The sequence below is a fragment of the Camelus ferus genome, chromosome 13 (genome assembly GCF_009834535.1).
Source record: "Camelus ferus isolate YT-003-E chromosome 13, BCGSAC_Cfer_1.0, whole genome shotgun sequence".
In the NCBI taxonomy this organism is placed as follows: Eukaryota; Metazoa; Chordata; class Mammalia; order Artiodactyla; family Camelidae; genus Camelus; species Camelus ferus.
Window position 1 is genome coordinate 9,773,619 of NC_045708.1, and position 22,309 is coordinate 9,795,927.

Here is a 22,309-nt window from a genome sequence, read left to right on the forward strand (position 1 = left end):
TTTCCTGTTAAGTTTCCAAAAGGCACTAACACCCAGGAGAGCCAGGGCTCCGTCCTCCGGGTCTGTGCCCTCTGCCAGGGCTCCACACACCTGGAGGAAGGGCACACGTCTTTCCTAATCTGTACTTTGGTGCTCCGCAGGTTAGTCAGGGCCCTGGACTGGTCCATCTTTTAGCAGATGCTGAAGTTCACGCTTTGATTTGATGCCTCCTAATGAATAACAGGATGAGAACCTAGATCTGTCTTTCTTTTCTTCCCAAAAGCTGCCTGGAGGACTCGGGCTCGCCACTCTTCCCCACAGCTATCGGGCTTGCAGTGTTAAGTGACTTTCTGCAGGACTCCCTGGGGGCTCCTCACTGGCTCGGGGAAGAACGCAGCTCTGTTTCTATTTTCCAGACAGTCTCATCTCTTTGATACAGGACAGCTGTTTCAGAGGCTGCGCAGAGGCATGCCTGCACTTAGGATCCCAGTGGTGTGAGCGGCTAGGTGTGGGACCAGTGTGCTGCATGGAGGGTTGGGTCCAGGGCTGTGGACGTGGGTGCAGGATGCCAGGGCAGGATGCCAGGGAGCACGTGGCCAGGAGAAAGAGTGAGCCCCTCCCCTCAGCACTTGTTTTTACATCTCCACCCACCCCTTTTAAAACCCATCGGTAGCTAGCTGTTCCTGGGCAAAGGTGTCAGAGTACCACTTTACGACCGAGATGGCTGAGGGTGCTGACCGAAAGCATGATAATTGACATCGCTCTGCGCACATACGGTCCCCTCTTGAACAGCACACACGCCTAATGACATGGCCTTGTGGCTCCAAATATTGGGATATAAATTGTTTTACATCCCCCCAGCACAAAATAAGGCAGGTAAACAGATAAAGGGGCAGTTCATTGAGATAAACATGGCAACTTCACACTTTGCTGCCTGGAGACACATTATCCCAGTGAGCTGAACGTTGGGTAAGATAGCTGTCTTCTAACTACATGTACAGCTGGATGGCTAATCCTGAGTATCAGGGCAGATGGTCACAGGTACAGGCCTTCATGGCACACCAGATTGAAGTCTATACTATTTGGCTAATAAATATTTTTCCCAGGGCACTTCAGTGCTGGAAAGGTTTAGTGTTGACTCAGGGGGCAAGATTCCAAGGCCATTTCCCACTCCAGCTGCTTCCAGTTCCTGAAGAGGGATTGTACACATCACCGTATCTGAGACGCCTCTGTGATGAGTTGTCCAGGGGCAAGTGGGTCCTAATTCCTTCGGCTGGTTGGTGCCTAATACAGCATCTCCTGTGTGGCCCTTGAGTGAGTGTTGCATTCTTTATTGTCTGGAAGAGGAAGCACTGGTCCTTAGGGGAGACTTACTTGGTGCATAAGTCATCCTAGGAGGAGAGAAAAATGAACTAAGAAGGACGCAGAAGCTCACAAGAATCTGAGTATGGGGTTGGTGGTGGGGAGAAGAAATGAGCGGAAAAAACTCTCCTGCTGAAGATATCATTCAGTTAAATAAACGAGAGCGAGCGCACAACTGGGGAGGAAGTCCTGAAAATTCCATTCTTGGGAAATCCTCCCCTGCTTCTTACCAAGTCTAGAGCACTTCTGTTTAAAAAAGTATTGCCATCACTGCCCCTTCCACCGCTGCAGTGAAGAACTTTTATAGGATGGCGATCCCAAGAATAATACCATGAGTGAGAAGAAAATAAATTGCCCATTTAGGGTAGGTCTGTAAAGTATTTCGAGCCACTGGGGTACCATTTCAAGAACCAAAAGAACTAATTTACCAAATGGGTCCCCAGGGCCTAGAAGAACTAATACACTGGCCACTGAGGAGCGGCTCCCTCGCCTGCTTCTCCATCAGATCAGTGCCTTTGCAGAGAATGAAGGACGTGGGGTTGGAAGGGACACCGAAGGTCCCTCAGGGCATCAGCACGCGCCTGGGTGAGACTGCCTTCATGGACTGTAGGGGGAATCAGGGAAGAAAGAAGAGGAAGAGACTTTAGAATCAGACACACTTGGGTTTGAATCTGGTTCTGCTACGTGTTAGCTGGGTGAGTTGTGAGCAAGCCTTCCGAGCCTGAGATTTTCTTCTGATCGGCGGATTGGGGGTTATATGCCCATCTTCAGTGCTGGGACGATGCAGTCTGAGTTAGCGGAAATAAACGGACACGCACAGTGGCGGGCCGTAGTGGGTGTCCAAAGAATGAGAGCTGCCCTTACAGCTCTCACTGTCCCCATCACCATCATCATGATCTCCATCATCTGAGCCTGCATCCTTGGCGGCATCTATGGAATCCTTTCCAGACACCAAGTGCTCTGCCAGATGCTTCACGTGCGTTGTCTCCTTGAATTCCTCAACAAGTCCATGAAGTAGGCAGACTTACCTTATCCCAATATTATTCCATTCTACTAAGGAGGTAGTTGAGGCTCAGAAAAGTTAAGTAGCTCATCCAATGTCACAGCGCTAGTGAGTGGCAAGGCTGGGACGCGAACCCTTGTCTGACTAAATCCGGAGCCTGTGGAGTTGAAGTTACCCTCGCCCTCGGGGAAGGGTGAGATCACTGACGAGGTCAGCTAGCATGGTCCGGCCGTTAGGCTGGAGAGGAGTGCTTTGCTGAGACGAGGAATTGAAGCTGAAGACTGAATGGCTGGAAGACTTGAGGCTGTTCTCTTTAGCCTTGTTGAGGGAGCCTCCCAGAGACTGCTTTGGGCAGCTGGAAAATAAAATGGTGCCCAACCCATGGGGACAGCCAAAACATGACAGGGCAGGAGGACCCGCAATGTACCTGGGGGTCGGACCAGTTCTTTGGGATGTTGTGATGGGTCTCTGCAGATGGACATATTTGTCTCAGGGTTTTGTATTTTACTGGCTGTTGCTGTTGGTCCGTGGGAACTATGGCAGAGCCAAGAGCCAAGAGTCCAGACCATCAGGCACAGTCTCTTGTAAGCCCTGTATCATGCCCAATGAGAAACAGATAAAAAAAACCAGGCAACATTCAAAGAGGGGGGAAATGCACTTCTATCAGGAAGTAAGTAAATATATATGCTTATGTGTTTACGCCTGTGGTTACTATGCACAGTTAATATTTATCTATTCCATACATAGGAGCTTCTGAATTATAAGTGATTATTAATGGACTGTTTGCAAATGAAAAGCATGCAGAAGTGACTCAGTTGGTGAAATATACACACAGAAGGCAGGGCCTGACCAACTTCTCGACCTTTAGATGAGAAATTGCTTGGGGAGTCAAGAGGAGGGTGGCAGTCTTCATACTAATAACTGTGCTCTGTGTCCACGCTGCAATGTGTGTGGTGCGTGTGTATACTGTGCACAGATATCTATGTGTACACACACACACACACCACGCGTATATAATAGGCACCTGCACATGTACCTCCCCATCTTAAAGCTGCAGGCTGTTTCCTTAAGCCCCACAATTGCTCTCCCCTCCTTTCCCTCCTAGCTTTTTCTCTATATCCCTTCATTTCACGACAGCGGTTTTCAGGGCAACTAATGCCTGTGGGGCGCTGCTGGGAAGAGAATATAGCTTAGCGGTTGGTGTTCACCACCTGCGCGCTCTTCTCCATGCCCTTGACTCTGTCCCCCTCCTGGTCTTCTCACCCAGAGCCCAGAGACCTGATTGCCTCCGTCTGGGAGATGCTTTGGCCTTTTCCCCAGAGCACATGTTAAAACCCACTCAGCCAAAGTAAACCGTGTAAATGTACAAAAGATACATCTCCTAGATTGGCCGGGGTTCACATGTGACAATTCGAATAAACAGAGCATCCACCTGCAGAGAGGGAGGGTGATTCCCCGGGGACTCTTGCTGGAGGGGGCTGGGAAGACACAGGACAGACAGCATTGAGAAGAGGAAGAGCAGGGAGCCCTTGCAGCCATTCCTGGGGCTCAGAGGTTCCTCGAATAGATGCAACTGACAGGCGTGCACGAGCTTTCTGAGCCGCTGCACCGGGGACCCAGGGCAGTGAGGCTCCAACTTCACTGTGCACCAGACACTCCGGGGAAGCTCATTGCAAATGCAGATACCCAGAACCTCCCCCAGAGATTCTGGTTGGTCAGGATTAGGGCCCGGGATTTACATTTTAACGTGCCTCTTCTGGGAACTCCACATCAAGGGGTCTTCAGCCTCACTTTAAGAAACACTGGAAGCAGCCTGAGGTCCAGAGGTATGCCTTGCAGAGCCTGGTAAGGGACAGTGTTTGCAGGAAGTGCAGGAGGCAGGGCCACACTTCTCCCTGGCTCCTGTGGGCAGCTGCATGCTGACTCGAAGAAGCATCAGAGCGTCTCAGGACGCCTGGGCTTCTCTTTCAGACCTCCCCTGTACCGCCCTGTCCCACGTATGAACTTAACCTTGCGTGGAGAAGCACGTGAGTGCTGCCTCCAGTTCCTGAGCCAGACAGAAACCAGGTGCCTGAGTGACTCAGAGAGAAAGCGAGGCCACATGTGGGGATACCTGAGTCCTGGCTCCAGCTCATCCACTTGACAAACATGTATTGAATGCTGGGGGCTAAGGGGACGGAGGATGTGCAGATAAGGGGCTTGTCTCACCGACTTGTTAGTCCAGTTTTGTGGTATTAGGACAAACTCTTGAACCTCAGTGTTTTACTCCACCAAATTCAGATTCCAGGCACCCCCTCCATCTGAGGAAGTTGTTGCAAAGATAAAATAAGAGAAATGTGAAAGTACTTTGGAGAGTAAGAGGTGGCTTGAATTGCTGGCAAAACCCAAGATGAGAAGGGTTTTGATGATGGAAGCAAGAATCTTGGTGGATATGTAGTTATGCGGACAGGGAGATGAACATGCTCAGCCAGCCACCAACTCTTTGGAGACCAAAGCCTCTGTTTCTCCATCAGTAAACAATGAGGGTGCTGGAGCAAAGGACCCCAAAGTTGCCTTCTAGGACCAAATAGCATCATTTGGTTGTAGGATGGGGCTAATGTGTATATACTGGGTTTCCTGGGACAGTTCCAATTTATGCCACTTGTTCCAGCTTCATTACTCATAGCACCCTCTTTCCATCTCAGAAGTGTCCCAGTTTGGACATTACATTATAAAGTCACTCTATTTATGGAAGAAGGGAGCTGCAGATGACACTGCTGTCAGCAATGAATTAGGCTCGTTGCCTTGGTTCTCACTAGAAATTTTCTTTGTCTGAGCTACGATGGTTTTACAGACTTTCCAAAATGCCCAGGCAAGCTTTGACGGGCACCTAATGTGCGTGGCACAGTTCGCTCATTCTGCTCAGGAAGATCGGTCATGCAGCACGTGCTGTCGGGGACTGGTGACCGCATAAAGGCCAGTGCACTGCCTGAGCCTTGGATGGGGTTTGGCTGATGGGGAGAGATGGCAACCAGTGACACTGGGAAGACGGCAGCAGGTCCCTGGGGAGCAAGCCCGTTTACTAGCTTGGTTCTTAATTAACATCAGCCTACTGCGACGGGAGGTGGGGGCTACGCTAGGAACATGCTGACGGGAGGCTCTTGAAACAAAACGCACAGTGCTGGTAAGTTCTTATAATTGTGAACCCCAAAGAGAGAGAGCTGCGGATGACAGACAGCCTTGGAGCTGGTCACCCGACAGTTTATGTGTGTCATCCAAGAAATGAGTTGTAAACACGTATCAGCCCGACAGATGGGCAAGTGGGAAAGGATGCGGATTCTGGGACTATTTTGTTAGCTGAGATCACCCAGGGAGGAGCGCTGGTGGATGGTGGGGGGAAGAAAGGTAGAGCAGGTAAACTTTTCTGTTTAAATCAAGTAGATTCTAGAGGGTAACTGATCTCAGACTTCCTGTCTGAGATCTGATCCTTTTGCATGTGGGTGAACATAAGGCAACACAGCTTGGAAAAAAAAAATCTCAAAAAATAAAATTCTTTAAAATCCTAGGAGGCACCCCAGGAGTTTCTAAGGCGAGTTCCTTCAAACTTCAGAGGCCTGTACCACAATTGGAGAAGAGGAGGCAGGGAGAGAGGAGAAGGGGCCCCACAAATCAGTCTGCTTTTCTCTTGGTTAGATTTTTGGGTTCAGCTTGTTTTGCTTTGGCTTGATTTGGAGATGCTGGTATGTGGGAATCATCTCATTGAGGAGGAGAGTGAGTAACACTTGGTCAGTTTGTTTACTGTACAAACACGCTCACACACAGCCACTTGCAGAGCGCTTGCCATGGGTTAGGTGGCGAGGATGGAAAGAGGGGGTAACACGTAAAAAGCGATCCCCCCTTCTCCCACACAGAGCTCCTAGTGAAGTGGGAGAGAGACAGGTAAACAGATCAATTACTGTGCTTTCTGACGAGTGCTGTACAGAGGTGTGAGCACACACACGCGCGCGCGCGCACACACACACACACACACACACACAGCTCTTCAAATAGAACTGCTCTTAATTGTTTTCTTAGAAGGTTTGTTTCCAGGACCCCTCTTTCTCCTTTTTTCCTGGTACTTGTATATATGCTTTTTAAAAATTGAGGTGAAATTCATATAACACAAAATTAACCTTTTTTTTTGAGGGGGGAGGTAATTAGGTTTATTTATTTATTGTTAGAGGAGGTACTGGCACTGGGGATTGAATCCGGGACCTCATGCATGCTAAGCATGCACTCTACCACTTGAGCTATACACCCCACCCCCCAATTAACCGTTTTAAAGTGAACATTTTATGACATTTAGTCTGTTTACAGTGCTGGGTAACCACAACCTCTATCTAGTTCTGAAGCATTTTCATCATCCCAAAATAAAACTCAGTACCTGTTAAGTAGCTACTCCCCATCCTCCCCTCCCCCACCTCCTTGCAACCATAGATCTGCTTTGTCTCTCTAGATTTACCTATTCTGGATATTTCTTATAAATGGAATCATACAATCTGTGAACTTCTGTGTCTGGCTTCCTTCACTTAGCATAATATTTTCAAGGTTTATCCACATTGTAGCATGTATCAATATATCAATAGTTAGACCTTTTCATGGCTGAGTAATGTTCCATTGTATGGAACATTGTTTATTAATTCATCTGTTGTCAAATATTTGAGTTGTTTCACCTTCTGGCTGTTGTGAATAGTGCTTTTGTGAACATTTGTGTACAGATTTTTGTTTGAATATTTGTTTTCAACTCTTCAGGGTATACAGGAGTGGAATTGTGGGGTCATATGGGTAATTCCATGTTTAACTTTTTGAGGAACCACCAAACTCTTTTCCACAGTGGCTGAACATGACACCCCCTGCCTTTTGAAGACCCACAAAGTTCTGTAAGTTTTGATGGTTCCTCCATAAGGAAACTGAAAAACTCTAAGGAACTAAATCTTGGTTTATAAATACACCTAGTGGCCTAAGTGCCTTGACTGGCCCAGTGGGTCAGAACTTGTACTAATGAGACTAAGGTCAGGAGTTCATATTCCCCAGCTGACCAGTTTAGCTGAGTAGAGTGCACAGAGTGAAAAATTAAGTCTGCTGCCACACGCTCCACTACCTAATACTGTCCTGACCTCTTACTAAGCTTGTTAGTGGTCACAGGGGGATGGAGCAAGAGGGTGGTTTTATGGTTCCATCTAAAAAGGGGAAAAAATAATCTAGCATCCAAGACACAGTGGGACTAGCTTGGAATCAGATGACTGCTTACTTTCAGTCCTGGTTTCACCTGATTTCTGTGAGCCCCTTGGGGAAACTGCTTAACACCCCCCCAGAGCCTCAGTTTCCTCATCTTTAAAATGGGAATAATAACCCTCACCCCCCCACAATGAGATGCTAATGCATACTCGGTACTTTGCACACAGTAGGCTTCCAATAAACGCTGTTGAAGCTGGAGGGTGAGCATCCTCCCTCTGGCAGAAGCACCGTCAGCTTCTGCAATAGTCTCTGAGCTGCCCTCCCCAGGTTGACCCAGCTGGAATGGTGGTTCTAAGTTCTTCCCTTGTTCCGGGTTACTGGCTGTTTTAAATTGTCCTATTTGCATGGAATGAGGCTTGCCATGGTAACAAGGTCTGGTGGCTGGAATCCAGGGCCCCACTGAAAAATGCACGGCCTGTGCTCTGGGAGAAAGAGGCGCTTGATGGGTGTATCAACTTTAAGGTTCCCTCAGTTCTCCAGAGAAGAGAGAGGGGGTAAACTGAGTCAGCGGGGCCTCCACACTCAGACTCCCAGGAGGAGGAGAAAGAGGGAAGCCCCAGTGATGCCTTCCAGTCTTCTCTCCCGGCCGAATCCGTTTTGCCCCCCCAATATTTAGCCCAGCTAAGAAGCTTAGGACCTGGCTAGGGCCACCTCGGACGCACACACGGGTTCCAGGCGGTGGGGAGGCCTTAGCGCCACTGGGCCCACCCTGGGGAAGGACGAGGCGCTCCTTCGGAGGAGGAGCGAGGCAACGCAGGTTGGGGCATCGGAGGAGCTGGTGGAGTGGGGTGGGGTGGACAGAGAGAGGGACGCGGAGCACCAGCCTAGCTCCCCATGCACATTTCCTACCTGCATTTTAAGGAACTGGCAAAGCAAAAACTCCACTTCCGAGCTCGGGCAAGCGGCCCCTCCCCCGGAGCTCCATCCCCTCTCCCCTGCCGGGCCCCTTTTCTGAGTACCCCTCTCTCCCAAGCACCCACCTCCTCCCAGCCATAGCACGGCGCTGGGCGCGAGTTCGCCAGGGCGGGGGCCGCCCCACCGCTCCAGGGAGGGGATCAAGGGCCGGCCTTGGATGAGGCGCCCCCCACCCCTCACCAGGGGCACCACCTCTGTCCAAGCCCGGCTGCGGGCCGCCGCCCCCACCCTTCGGGGGGTGTGTCCCCGAAGTGGGGGGCGCGGAAGGCCAAAGCAGCGCCCCAACCCCCGGCCCGGGCCCCCTCCCGAGCGCTCAGCGAATGGTAGGCTCCATTGAAAGAGTGCCGGGCGGCGCGCGGTGTCCTTCTCCGAGCAGCTCTCGGCGCCGGGGTCTCGGCGATCGCCGCTCCTCCTCCTCCTCCTTCTCCTCCTCCTCTTTCTCCTCCTCCTCCTCCCCCCTCCGCCTCGCTACCACCGCGGCTCGGCTGGAGGCGCCGCTGTCATTCCTGCGCTGGAGGAGCCGGCGCTGCCGGTGCCTGGGGGTCGGGGCGCGGGGGAGCCGGGCCGCGGGGGACCCAACAGGTAGAGCCGGGGGTGCCCGGCTGCGCGTCCCCCGCGCATCATGCAGCTCTTTGTCACCTCTCTCGCCCCCAGGCCAAAATCCTGAGCATGATGGAAGACAATAAGCAGCTCGCGCTCCGCATCGATGGGGCGGTCCAGTCGGCCAGCCAGGAGGTGACGAACCTGCGAGCCGAACTCACGGCCACCAACCGGAGACTGGCGGAACTGAGCAGCGGCGGCGGCCCGGGCCCGGGCCCGGGAGCGGCGGCCGGCGCCTCGGCGGCGGCGGCGGCGGCGGACTCGGCGGCGGCGAACATGGAGAACCACCAGCACAGCGCGCAAGGTAGGGATCGCCCGGCGCCGGGGGCGGAGGAGAGGCGAGCGAGCAGGACCCGGGCCCGGAGGTGGCCGGGGACTCGACGCGACCCCACGCCCACGGCGAAATCGCCTCGCATTGTGGCTTGTAACCCTTTCCGCCCGGGGTGGCCGGCGCTGCCTCCCTGCTGGGAGTTGCAGGCTGCTGTCATTAACGAAAGCCCGGGCGCAGCGTGCACGGGTTCACACGGCCACGCCGGCCGGCCGGCCGGGCCAGTGCAGCGCAGCACAGCCGGCAGCTCCCTTCTGGCAGCAGAAAGTGCCCCTTAGATGGCACACAGACCCCAACTCTGTGGGCAAACTTTTCCTGCCCGGGCCTTTGCCCCCACCCCCGGCAGGGGTGAATGCCACAGCTCCCCCCAGTTCCGGAGGCTCCTTCCTTTGGAATGACTCCCTGAGAGGGAGCTCCAGGCTCTGCTGCCGTGTTTGGGGTAGAGGATTGGACTGGTTTGCACTTTTCTCCACGGATGCCAAATCCCTTGTCTCGATTGCATCTGGACTTTATTTTCTCCCCATTTGAGATCGCGCAAGCAGTGGAATATATCGATGCAACGGTAGATGCTGTGCTCAGCAGGGAGTTAAAATTTCTAACAAATGTAAACACTGAGAGCACTTTCCAGGGGGAAATCTTAGACCTCAGAGGCTGAGGATGGGCGTCTGTCGAAATGAAGGCGTAGATGTTGGGTTTCCAGGTAGCGGTTGCTTGAAGGAACTCTTTGCTGTAAGAGGAGGGAAAAAAGACAGCTGGTCTCTGTTGACATTGACAGTGATGAAGCTCTGAAACCCTCATGTAAGGGTTAAAGGTAGAGGAAACATGCAAAAAAAAAAAAAAAAAAAGAAAGAAAGAAAGAAAGAAAAAGAAAAGGGAGTACTGTTTGGTTTCTGTGGATTAAAAAGTACAAGACTAGGCTGGATTTTCAGGATTTTTTTTTTTTTGCCTAATTTCCCTTTAAGAAACATTGTCACTGATTATTAATATCATTTGATTAAACTAAACTACTGAAATCCAGAACATGACAGAAAAAAAAAAATCCAGCCCAAGAAGGCCACTTGTGTAAATATGTCACTTGATGAAGTATGAGGTACCAATGGCTCAGTGGCTCAAAAGGATTTTCTGGTTTTGTTGTTATTTCAAGAGCTTCTCTTAAGGGTTAAGAGAGTCTGTTTTCATATTAATGCCTTCTCCCTAACAGCTTCTATCTCCTCCTTACCTTCCTGGGGTAGGTGTGCTTTTCTTGGTGTGAGATGTTAAGCCTGAGCATGAGCATTTTACGTTCAATTCCAAGTCAGATCTTAACTTGGTACTTCAGGAGTCCGTCAAAAGTCTTAGGAATTGGAGCAGTAATTTGGTACCAAAGTAGCATGACGTAATGGTGGGAAGGAGTTGCGAGCCTGGCGCTTGCTGCACAGTTTTCAAGGTGGGCATCTGATGATTCTGTCATTTATCCCTTGCTATGTCATTGTGTGTGGAAGATGCTGTCCGCTGGCACCCGGGCGAAAAAGGGAAGTTAGATTTCATGGTCATGCTTTACTTTTTATAGGCAGAGACTCTTCCAACCTTAAAGAAATAGCAGAGAACTGGCATTTTTGCTAAGAACCAAAAGCCACGGTAAAGGGGACTGAACAATGCTGGTTTATTTCCCACCGTCTGCCCCTTTCTCAGCCGAGGAAAAGTTAAGTGGCTTTTATCCGAGTCCTGGGTCTAGTTGCAGACTGAGCATGCTAAGGAGGTTGGTGCCGCGATGATCTACACATTCCAGTTGGAAATTGTGATACTTAGCTGATGGTTAAATTGTTGTGGTGGAGCCATTGGGAGCTGTTTCCTTTTTTTTTTTTTTTTTTTTTCCCTACCAAAATGCACAAGGCTATGGAAACAGAAATGGAACTGGCTGTTGGATCCCTTGTTATCCCTAAAAATACACGAAACCAGCAGCTCCCTCATCGTCTTAAGAGCATGCCTGCCCTGGCCGGGGACTGTCTGTGGGTGGTTGGATGAGGGATTGTTTTGATTTTTCCTCTGTGTACCATTGGTATTTTTCAAAACCTTTACTAGGGGGAGTTTAATGATTTTATAACCAGAAAATAAAACGTTGAAGGTTTTAACTCAACTTCATGGTTGGCCACATAGTCCTCTAAAATGATGTGAATTTAAACCGATACGATGTCTAAGAATAAAACAAGACCCGCATAGAAATTCGTCATTTCTTTATTGATAGCAATGTTACCTCAGTTCAGTACTTCTTACAGTATTTGGCCTCTGTGAGTTTTTGGCGTTTTGTTTTTATTTTGTTTGGTTTGGTTGTTCTCATGACATGTGGCAGCATTCTGCTGGGACAGAAACCTTCTGCGAACGTGGTCTGGTAGTTTCTTCTGCTGGGGCCTTCGTATTCCTAAAGGAAAAGCACTGCGCTCTCTCCACTTAATTTCAAAGTGTGGTTGATTGGCTTTCTCCTGCTTGTTTGTAACATACCTCCAGGAAGGCTCACAGGAGCTCAGGTCCTGGGGCTTCCTGACTGTTGTTCCGAATTAGTCTTCTGTTTTAATTTTGCCTATGTCGGTTTGATTCAATGGGCTCAAACCCTTTGAGCATTTAGTGCTATTGAGTTATCACTTTTCAAATCAAGGTTTTGAATGAAATGAATATCTTTCAAAATGCAACTGTATAAGTCATCTTTTATCCAGAGGGCATCATTCACATATTAAATGCATGCTAATGTCCTTTTAATAATATTAGCACAAATGGTTACAGGGAAGAGTCACCTTTTGCTCTCCCTGCCGAGAAAACATTAGATCCATTTTCAAATTTTTTGGTTAAAACAATGTTTTTCTCTAATGAATTAAACAAGCTCACCAGTCCACCACCAATGGATGTTTTGTTCCGGTGAGGATATCTGACAGTAGGTAAGTTGATGAAGAAAACTTGGATTTTCCTAGAGAGTTAATGCAGTGTGTCATCTAAACAAAATATTAACTTGGTTGGTACCTTCCGTGAGCTGGCATGGTTGCTATGTAACAGAGTCTAGAAAGGGAACTGCTGAAATCTGGGCTTTCGACACTTTGCAGGATCCCCTTTCAGAATCTGTGTTGAAAGAGCCCTTGGCAGCCAGCCCATCTTCCCTCTCCCTGCTTCGAGTGAGTCGGATAATCCCTAATGAGGATGCTGGCGCACAGGGTGGCACATCTCATGGCTCCAGAGCTGCCTCTTGGGTTGGTGGGGGTCACAACTGCCTTTGACAGGTGGACACAAGGAGGCTTGGGAAGAACAGAGCCAAGCATTTGTTCCAATTTGTCTTGTTGTTGGTAGCCAGAGAACGGATTTGTTTAAAGTAACATTTCTAAGCTGTTTTCCTCAGCGAAACATCTCTGGGAAATGTGTTTAAAATGCTTGCTGTTCTTGGAGGGGAAAATATAGCAGTTTGTTTCTCTGAAAATGTTTTATCTGATGAATGGCTAATATTAGATTCAATTGGTTGCTTTGCTATGCATAGAATACAACAATTAAGCTTCATGGTACCCAACTCAAATAGGTCTTAACTGTATATAACATACATTACTTAAGCCTAGTAGGATGTATACCTACTGCCATCATTTTTGTGGTTTGTTTTTTTTAACGAAATAATTGTATTTATATGCCTATGCAAGTGCTCAGAGCATCTTTCCTGGGTGTTGAGGACTGACTGTCTACTGCATTTGTTAATGGGGATGGGAGAAGGGTCATTTTCCTATACTGCTGAAATTTCCATAAATGGATGTGAGTTTTATTATTTTTTTTCTCCCCAGGCGTTAAAATAGGCTGTTACTTCAGGTCTGATGTCTCTTATCCAGCATTACTACACCACCGGAAACTCCCCGGTGAAGTGCAGATTACCTTGGGACTGATTGAATGTGTGAGCAGTCTGCAGAGATGCTGGGCACTGTTGCTTTGCAAAATAAGTTCTGTCTTTTGGCATCCCCTTCCCAATTCATTCTCCCAAGTAGACGTTTATCTTTTTTTTTTTTTTTTTGAGAAAGAGAATTTTCACATGGCAGAGGGGAAGGTACAGAATTTGGCAGAATCTCGGTGGGGTGGGGGAGGCCCTCTGTTAGCTCGCTCTGAAGTTACAGAGCTCATCATGCTTTGGTTTTCCAGCCACATCAATGGGCTGAGAGAGATCTGTCTGTCTTTTCCTCATCTGACAGGCTGTCATGAGGTGAGACTTCACAGGTCCTCCTGAACATCGCCACGCACATGGTCACAAAGAGACTGCTTACAGATCAGCACAGCATGGTTGGAATTAGTTATTGATTGGCTATTATTTACTGCCTTTGCATTGTCTTTGGAAAATGCCTTGGGAGGACCCCTTAAGGCAAGTTTCTGGTTCTGGTTAATTTCACGCTTCCACCACTTCCTGATTTACTGAGGTTACTCAAAACTTCTTGGATACTTGGTTTAAGCCAACCTGAGTTGTATAGTGGGAGCCTAGCCCACACATCCTCCCAGTGGAGGGCAAGGCATGTTCTCTCCCTGCCTTTCCCCCCCTCTACTCCCCCAGACTGCTGGCACTTTTTAGGAATCCTGTAGGTTATAATTTGTGACTTCCTGGCTGCCAGTGAGCCTGTAGCAGATGGCCGTGGCGGGCGGGGAGCGCTCATTGGAACACTGCCTGCTCACCATGCAAGTCATAGCCGGCCCAGAAGGTCAAGCCTGGAGGCCTGGCCATATTCATTGCCTATTTTATTTATATTTATTCCTGAGTTATGCAGCTAAGGAAAGTGAAATCAACATGAACTTCTCAGTTCTTTTGAGACCATTTCCAGGATTGGTTTGTGTGAGCATTAGCGCTTGGCTTCTTACCCCCGGCCATCCGTCAGGCAAGAGCGGAACTCATTCTGCCTGCTGAGGCCAGGGAATGCGTTTTTAAGTGATCTTGTAAATGGAAATTAGCCCATACTGTCTGGGCTGGATATGAGGGTGATAACACATGGGATGACAAGGGGTGCCACCAACAGCAGTCGCTGCAGTGCCTTCAGTCATCTGAAGTGCAGGCAGAGAGGGTTCAGGCAGAATCATTTAGGAAAAGACAGCTTCCCTGAAGCCAATAAGGTCACCATCCATTGTGGCAGATTGCACCTGACGATTCAAGGCAGGGAAGCATCCCGCTGGCCCATTTCACCATCCTCCAGGCCCCCTGCCAGGCCCATCTTGACTGTAGAGAAGCTGGAGGGAGACCAGGCAGAGGAATCTCTTCTTCCTCCCCACATGACTGGAAGAGACCGGAACAGCCTTGCCTTTGTATGTGACATCAGATCTCAGTGGCAGACTCCAGGTTGTGCTCTGTGGGCATTCTTGCTCCCTCCTTGGGATCCTAACGTACCAGAAACGTGGAAGAAACTGACCGTTGTTTTAATGAGTTTGGCGAGAACACCTGTTTGAGCACGTGGCATCTGGGTGGTGGGACATCGTTGGTTCTCAATTTGTTTTGGTGACTTTGTTGACTTGGCCTTGCTGAGCTCCGATGGAGCTGGTCACAGTCAGGTCTGCAGGCCTCCGCCCCTTCTGTGCTGGGCAGTCAGGCTGGGAGGGTGGAGAGAGAAGGCGGGAGGAGCCACCCGGCTCCCACCCCTTCGCTCCTCTTCCATCAGAGCTAGCCCTCTACGGGGAGGTCAAGGCTCTCCGTTCCCAACATTGTCTCTCTCTAGAGAGTCTTTGAAGGAATGTGACCCACTGTGAGCCAAGTGCCCTCTAAGGGAAGGTGGGTCCAGAGCTCATATTTCACACTCGCCTCCAGCATTTCATTGTGGTTCTCGGAGCTTACCTCTTGGGTACATCACAAGATACTGGGTGTTCTGGAACCGTTCTGATGCCATGGAGTTCTCCTCTTAATGGTGAAGGTTAATAGTTTAAGAAAGGGCTAAATGTGAACTAGTTTCCGTGCCTTGTCAACCTTTTCAGTAAATAATAACTATCGGGACTTAACACATCAGATATTTTCCTGAGTGCTTAACGTGCTGATTGTATCCGGAGCCCAATGAGGTGGCAACTACTATACCCATTTCTCAGAAAAGGAAACAGACTTGGAGAGGTTAAGTCACCTGTCCACCACAACAGTAATGACTACAGTGGGGGTGATCACAGCAAGCTTCGACATGGTCTTGACTCAGAACCAGGTACTGTTCTAAATGCTTTTCTGAAGGAATGTGTTCAATTTTCGTAATGACTTATGAGGCAGGTGCCACTGTACCCATTTAACATATGAGAAAACGGAGGCACAGAATCGCTCTCTTACTTGCCAGAGGGCCACTGAGTGACCGAGCCCTGGCTCTGGAGTCCGTGCTCTCACTCATCCCACTTTGATGCCCGGGGCACTCAGCGGGCAGTGACTGATCCAGGAATTTAAACCCCTGAGGTCTCTCTGCTGTTTAAACCTGATTCTCTCCTAAACTGGGAAACAGCTTTTGGTTCATTCATTGGGAAGGTGGAGGGAGCTTTAAGCTTGTCTCCATTCTTGATTAATGTTTCCCTAAACCGATGGCCGTTTCTGGGTCCTTAGGTGAAATCTTAGGGGAGCAGGAATACCCCTCCCTTTGGTGTGAGACTAACGGACAAAGAGGGAATTGGGTCCTGCTAGCAAACCAGGGGTCACTTGTCACCAGTGAAAAGAATCATTTTGACTCTGGACTTGGGGCCTCCTACTTCTGAGACTTTGTACGCGTTCTTTCTTGGGAAGGATGCATCCAGGCAAAGCTCGAATCATGTGGACCCGTTACTGTCCCTCCTACCCATATCTTTGTCTTTCCTGAGTTCTCTCCCTGTGGCCTCGTGGCCTCCAGTGGCCCAAGCCCATGGCCACCAGAAGATCTATGAACTCCTCACAGACTCATTTCTGCTAGAGCTTCCCAGCGCGGCACTGTCGACACGGGGGCAGGCCCACTCTGTCGGGAGCGGGGACATCGTGTGTGTCGTGTAGGATGTTCAGCAACATCCCTGTCCTCTGCCCACTAGATGCCAGCAGAACCTTTCACACCCTAGTTGTAACAACCAAATGTGTCTCCAGATGTTGCCACATGTCCACCAGGGGCCACGTCATCCCTGGTTGAGAACCACCGTTTACGCCAGGCATTGGAGGAGACCCCGGCTGTGAGTCTTAGGTTGGCAGCTGTGAGAGCAGAGAGTTTCGCCTGTCTGTTTTCTGCTCCATTCACAGCAGCTAGAACAGTGCCTGGCACATAGCGAGAGCTCAGTAAACAGCTGTTGGATGGATGAATGAATGAATGATTACTAACGGAATTTGATCACATTTTACATGAAGGTTGTTGACTTGACGATGGATGATTTGAAGTGTTTATTTGCTGTATGTCAACGCTAATACGGTTCTCAACCCTTTCCCTGTATTACCTCAATCAGCCCTTTAAACTACCTTCCGAGGTAAGTACTGCATTTGCCATCTTACAGATGAGAAAACTGAGGCCCAGAAAGGTCATGTGACTTGCCCAGGTTCACCAGGTTAGCAAGTGGCAGAGCCAGGCTATAAACCCAAGTAAGCGTGACTTCAGACACTGCCTGCTGTCCCAGCCAGGATGCTGTACAGCTATGCCTAGTTTTTCCCACTCCTGCCCAAGAAATCACTTTTGTTCTACAGCTGGCATTGTGGCAATTATAATTAGGATTTGCGTGTCAGACACTAAGTCATTCACCATAACTCCTCAGAGCTCTGCGGTACGAAAGATGCTTTGTCATGATGGGGAGTCTGTGGCCAGGAAGGACTGGTGTCCGGCCGGAGGTAAGAAGGCAGCTCAGTTGGCTGAGCCGTGTTCAGACATGAGAGTCTCCCTTCTCTCTGCCTCCCTGCTGGGCTTCGGCCGGAGAGAGTCACAGAGAGGACTTGAACTTTCTGGGAAAGGTGAAAAGGGACAGGGGACCCCAGAGCTTCTTAGCAGTGGGTTGACTCATTTTAGGGAAAGAACTGTTCCAGGATCAAAGTTGGGGAGCTGGAGAGACTTCCGTGATCGTCCAAGAGTGCAGTGGTAGCAACAGCCAGCGTTTGATGAGGCTTTCTTTGGCTTCCCGGACCCTGTGGCAGGGTGAGTGAGCAGCATTTTCTCAGCTGACTTTCCTGTCACAGTGAGTTAGATACTGTTCTCCCCACCATACCGCAGATGACGGAATTAAGGCTTAGAAAGGTTTAGCTGCTTCCCCAAGCTCCAGACAGTGGTCACCAGCGGAACCTGGAGCCTGCCCGCTTCACCACGACCGGAATACCGGCGCAGCAGGGCCAGGCAACACAAAGACATGCGGGGAGGACAGCTGTGACTTTTTGCTGGCACACCTACCCTCCCACTCCCCTTCTTCTTTTTCCTTTTCTTTCTTTTCTCCTCTCTTCTGTCTGTCTCCACCCAGCTTGGGCACATAGGTTCAGGGACCACAGATTTAATAAGATACGGACCAGGCTACCTTAGAGCTCGCAGTAGGTGTGACTGACATGGAGACATAATTACGTTTTATAATAAAGGTCTTGACAGGTGTAATGGGAAAATAGATGATGAAGTGAAAAAGATAGAAGGCTTCACGGATGTACATGACAGTGGCAATATGTTATAGAAGCATGCTGGGAAAATACGTTGATTTCTTTACTAAAGGTTAAGCTGACCATGAGAAATTATTAAAAAGTGCAACTCTGGGGGTAGGTTGGGACTGGATACTGCGGAGAGGGGCTGCTGGCTGGGACCTTCTCTCCCAAAGAGGATTTCTTAAAGGGAAGGAAGATGTGAATCCAGGGGTTAGATCTTGAATAATAATTGTGGGTTTTTTCTCCAAAGAGAATAAGAAAAGATATGAATTTCAATGCAGGTGTAGCTCTGCCTCTTTCAGAATAAATTCACCCCTTCTTGGCCAAGCCTGGGGCTTCTTGTCAGCCACAACAAATGAGTTAGTTCACTTCCCTTGATTAACTTTTTTTTAAAAAAAACGTTAAGGATGGTGTATTTACTTTAATTCAATAACTGGGAGCACAGTGAGATTTTGTCACCCTTCCCCCGCTCCATTCTTGCCATTTGTAATTCTGTGCTCACCATTTCTTGGTGACAGCAAGGTATGAAATTTAGAAGTGTGATACTGACCCTGGAGAGTGCAGTGCGGTAGCACAGGGCATGATGAATGATGCCCGGCGAGAACTGACCTGTGATTATGTGTATATTGATTATCTTAATTAATGCATTCATCAAGTGGATCGCTTTTCCTGTTCCTACAAGGTGTACTACGTGAAGCAAGAAAAAAATGGCAATATTTTTCAACACATCTTTAGATCTGGGAGTTAACAGAAAGGCAAGGCCGGGCTGCCATTTTGTGGAGACTGTGAGCCCATTAGCTTGCAGACATGCTCTGATTGCCCTGTTCACAATTTGACACGGTACCAGGCGGCCCTGCAGGGAGGGATGTTCAAGTCTTAGTGGAAGTCCTGGGGAGGACCGTGATTCCTGGTCGGCTGTTCTACAGTGTGGGTCATTATCATCGACCAATCGAACAGAACCTTGTTAAAACTCAGCTGGTCAACACATGAGTTGGTTCCACCATGGAATAACTCAGCACCCACTCCTCAACACCTTCAGTGTTATCACCTTGCCTCTAAAGCAAAAGCTTGTCCAGCAACCTCAGTTCACAAAGCCAATGGTTAGAACTCTTCCTCTAGAGTTCCATTGCCTTTATCTACTCTTCTTCTTTCTTTTGCACCCAGGAGGCACCAGAGGAGCACTATTGTGAATCACTACCCAGGTCTCTGCAGTATCCAAAGGCTTGCACAGGCATTGTCTTTGTGGATCCCACCAACTGGCCTATATGGTGGAAGTGAGGTAGACACAGCCATCTATTTGTCAGCTAAGGAAACAGAGGCACAGTGGTTTAAGCTGATTTGTTCGAGATTGTTGAGCTGGTCATTGAACCAAATTCTCTTTCCCCTTCCCCCACTGCTAGATCCTAGTGTGACTGTACAGTGACTGCACAGAGGGCCGCCCTACAAGTTATGATTGGGTGAGATCTGACCTTGCCCTTGCCCTCCCTCTTGGGCACGGGCCACCCTGTCTTGTAAGGCCTGGATGGTGACACCATCACCCGATACTCTCATGCTCTGAGCTCCCATGTCCAGTATCCACCCATGGTGAATGGACAGTCCAGTTTTACAGATTTAATCTTATTTTTTTACACTAAATTCTTTCATCATCTCTGTGGAGTTTTACAAGCATTTGACTTCTCTCTCAGTGACCTATCTTATTAATGCCTAAGCTTAGAGTTTCTCCTCCTTTAGCCTCCCTAAAAGCAGGCAGGGATCTAAACCAGGGCAGGTGTGCATGAGGGGAACTTCCTGTTTGTCTCAATCAGATCTGGGAATGACTCGTGTGGAGGAGAAATTTTTGCATCTGACACCCCATCATTGAGGATTTCTTAATATGGAAAGCCCACATGTGTGGAGACCTGTGGTCTTGGCACGTGGTATGTGTCCTTTCCGAGTGCTGTAGCCATCACAATAAATCTGCCTAATTTCTCTCTCTTCACTGTCCCTTCAAGGAGACTCTATTAAACAGTTAGGGTCTCTTTTATCAGAGTCTTTGAGTTAATATTCAACCAGAATACATTGGTTTACATTCTCCACTGAACCTGTTGGTTGTGTAAGTGCCTGTGCTCACTTCTGCTGTGGCCTGAAGAGCTGGGGGACCTCCTGATGCTCCAAGTTCATGTCTAGACCTTGTACTCAGGTCAGTGGAATCTCCTCCACAGACCAAAGGCCAACAATGTGGCAGAAAACTGGGGGAAAATCAGAATGGAGTCTTTTGCTGTGCACCTGAGAGGAACGGAAGGGGAGTGTGAACCCGGAGGCCTCTGTAGTGCAGCAGACAACCCGCTGCGGGTGACTGACACCTGAGCAGCTAATCCAGCGGCTGGGAGCCTGATCTCTGTTTTCATTTCAGCGTGACGAGGAGCAGTCACGAAAGGCTTCCCAAACCTCTGACAGCAAAGTAAAAGTAATATACATTTGAACTTCATTTGAAGATCTAGTAATAATAGGCTCTCAAAAAGCAGAAAGTATTTTTAAGGATCAAAATGTTTTGGTACTTCTGAGTGTTAGATTTGTATTAGCATTAAACACTTAGGATTCCCCCCACCGCCGACAGTCGTTACAGTTGCACATGGAGATGAAAGGAGGAGCTGCTTGATTCAGTTTGGAGCTCACTTTAGTGCTTGCGCCTGTGGTTTGAACGATGGAGCTGGCGTAGGGGTTGGCAAACTTTTTCTGTCAAGGGCCAGATAGTAAAAAGTTTAGGCTTTGGGGGTCATAGGGTATCGGTCATAACTCCTCAGCTCTGCTGCTGTAATGTGAAAGCAGCCCTAGACAACAGGTGAATGAATGGGTGCAGTTGTGTTCCAATAAAACTTTATTTACAACAACAGGCACCTCTTGGGCTATAGTTTGCCAAGCCCTGAACTTGTAGTTCTCTTCCATTTGCCTTCTGATCCATTTCGATCCAGCATCTTTACAGCACCCAGCATACAGGAGGATCTTAATAATGATTGGATGAGTAAACTCGTGAATTAGATGTGAGCGATAAAACCACTAGATTACGTTGTCAAAGTTGCAGAAACAAGAAACTAATTACTAGGGGTGTAATGGTTAATGGGCAAGAGAAAGAGACATTTGTTGGCAGCTTCATGGTTTGAGGTAAAGTCACTTGTATTTATTCATTATCACAGACCTTAAAAGAACTGTGAAGGTACAGAGAATCTGGTTGCAATGAGATACAAGGCAAGACACTTGGCAGCTGAGCCTCAATTTCCTTATTTTTGAAATGAGGTGGTCATTTCCATCTTCAAGACGCCATAGCAGACATATGGGTTCAAGGGAGTGGATAAGACCTAACCTAGATCCTGGCAATATGGCTTGGGTGTTTGGGGACATTACAGCTCTCAGTTTCCACCTCTGAGGCTGATATCACCTCCCTTCTAGAGTGACTGGGATGGTTTAATGCAGGGTTTCTCAACCTCAGCGCTGTTGGCAGTCTAAGCCAGAAAGTTCCTCGCTGTGGGGGTTGTCCTCTGCATCATGGAACATTTAGTAGCATCCCTGGTCTCTACCACTAGATGTTAGTGGCACCCCCATAATGTGACCATTATGCCATGAGTCTTCAGACATTGCCCTGTGTTTCTTCCCGGGGGGTAGCATTACTCCCTGGGTTAATAGAATAACACATAGTGTGCCTGGTACAAAGCTTGGCCGACCTCGGGATTCAGCAGATAGAACTCTTCATTATTAATAACATATTGCACTATTAAACTCTGAATTTTTCCACCTTTGAATGAAATTTTCTTTATTTCTTCTGCTGATTTCTGTCCCCTAAAGGCAAGATTGGACAATGTTTTTCTTTTCCAGTTGCCAGGTCTTTCTCCTGATATTTCTGTGTTGCTTGGAGGCCTTGCTCCTGGGAGGAGGCAAACTTCTCATGATGTCCTGTTGAGTATGCTTTCCAGCCCTTGAAACACACACGTACCTTAGACTTGTGCTTGAGATTATGGTCAGAATTCAGTAATAGTTCATATGAGAAATCATACAGATGTCTGCAACATGAACGGGCAGGGAAGGTTAAGGTCCAGAAAGCTTAACTCACACAGGCTGGCAGGCTGAGATAGTAGGTTGTATTCAGAGGAAACAGATCATATATGCCAAACTAGTACCAAGAAAATGATCACTTCCCTAGTGAGCATGTACACGCTTCTAACATTAGCCTGGGCCAGTTTTCAATGGTGTAAACTTTAGCCAAGATGACCAGCCCATACCATCAGTTTACATCTGGATTTAATGTTTTGGAATCCATATTCCCAGTGGAACAGTGGTT

The 22,309-nt window shown here is 48.6% G+C and overlaps 1 protein-coding gene across 3 annotated transcripts in view; it reads left to right on the top strand.

The window, feature by feature from the left end:
• KAZN (kazrin, periplakin interacting protein) overlaps positions 1 to 22,309 on the top strand; it is a 992,786-nt gene that overhangs the window by 577,527 nt on the left and 392,950 nt on the right. For 2 of the 3 annotated variants that reach the window (XR_004325348.1, XM_032495239.1), the window contains exon 1: positions 9,089 to 9,419. Coding sequence is in view for 2 of the 3 variants with exons in the window: in XM_032495239.1 (XP_032351130.1) it covers positions 9,185 to 9,419 (235 nt within the window). In the remaining variant the exon portion in view is untranslated. Of the gene's footprint in view, positions 1 to 9,088; positions 9,420 to 22,309 lie in introns of those variants that run through there. The other variant, XM_032495235.1, reaches the window with a different exon arrangement.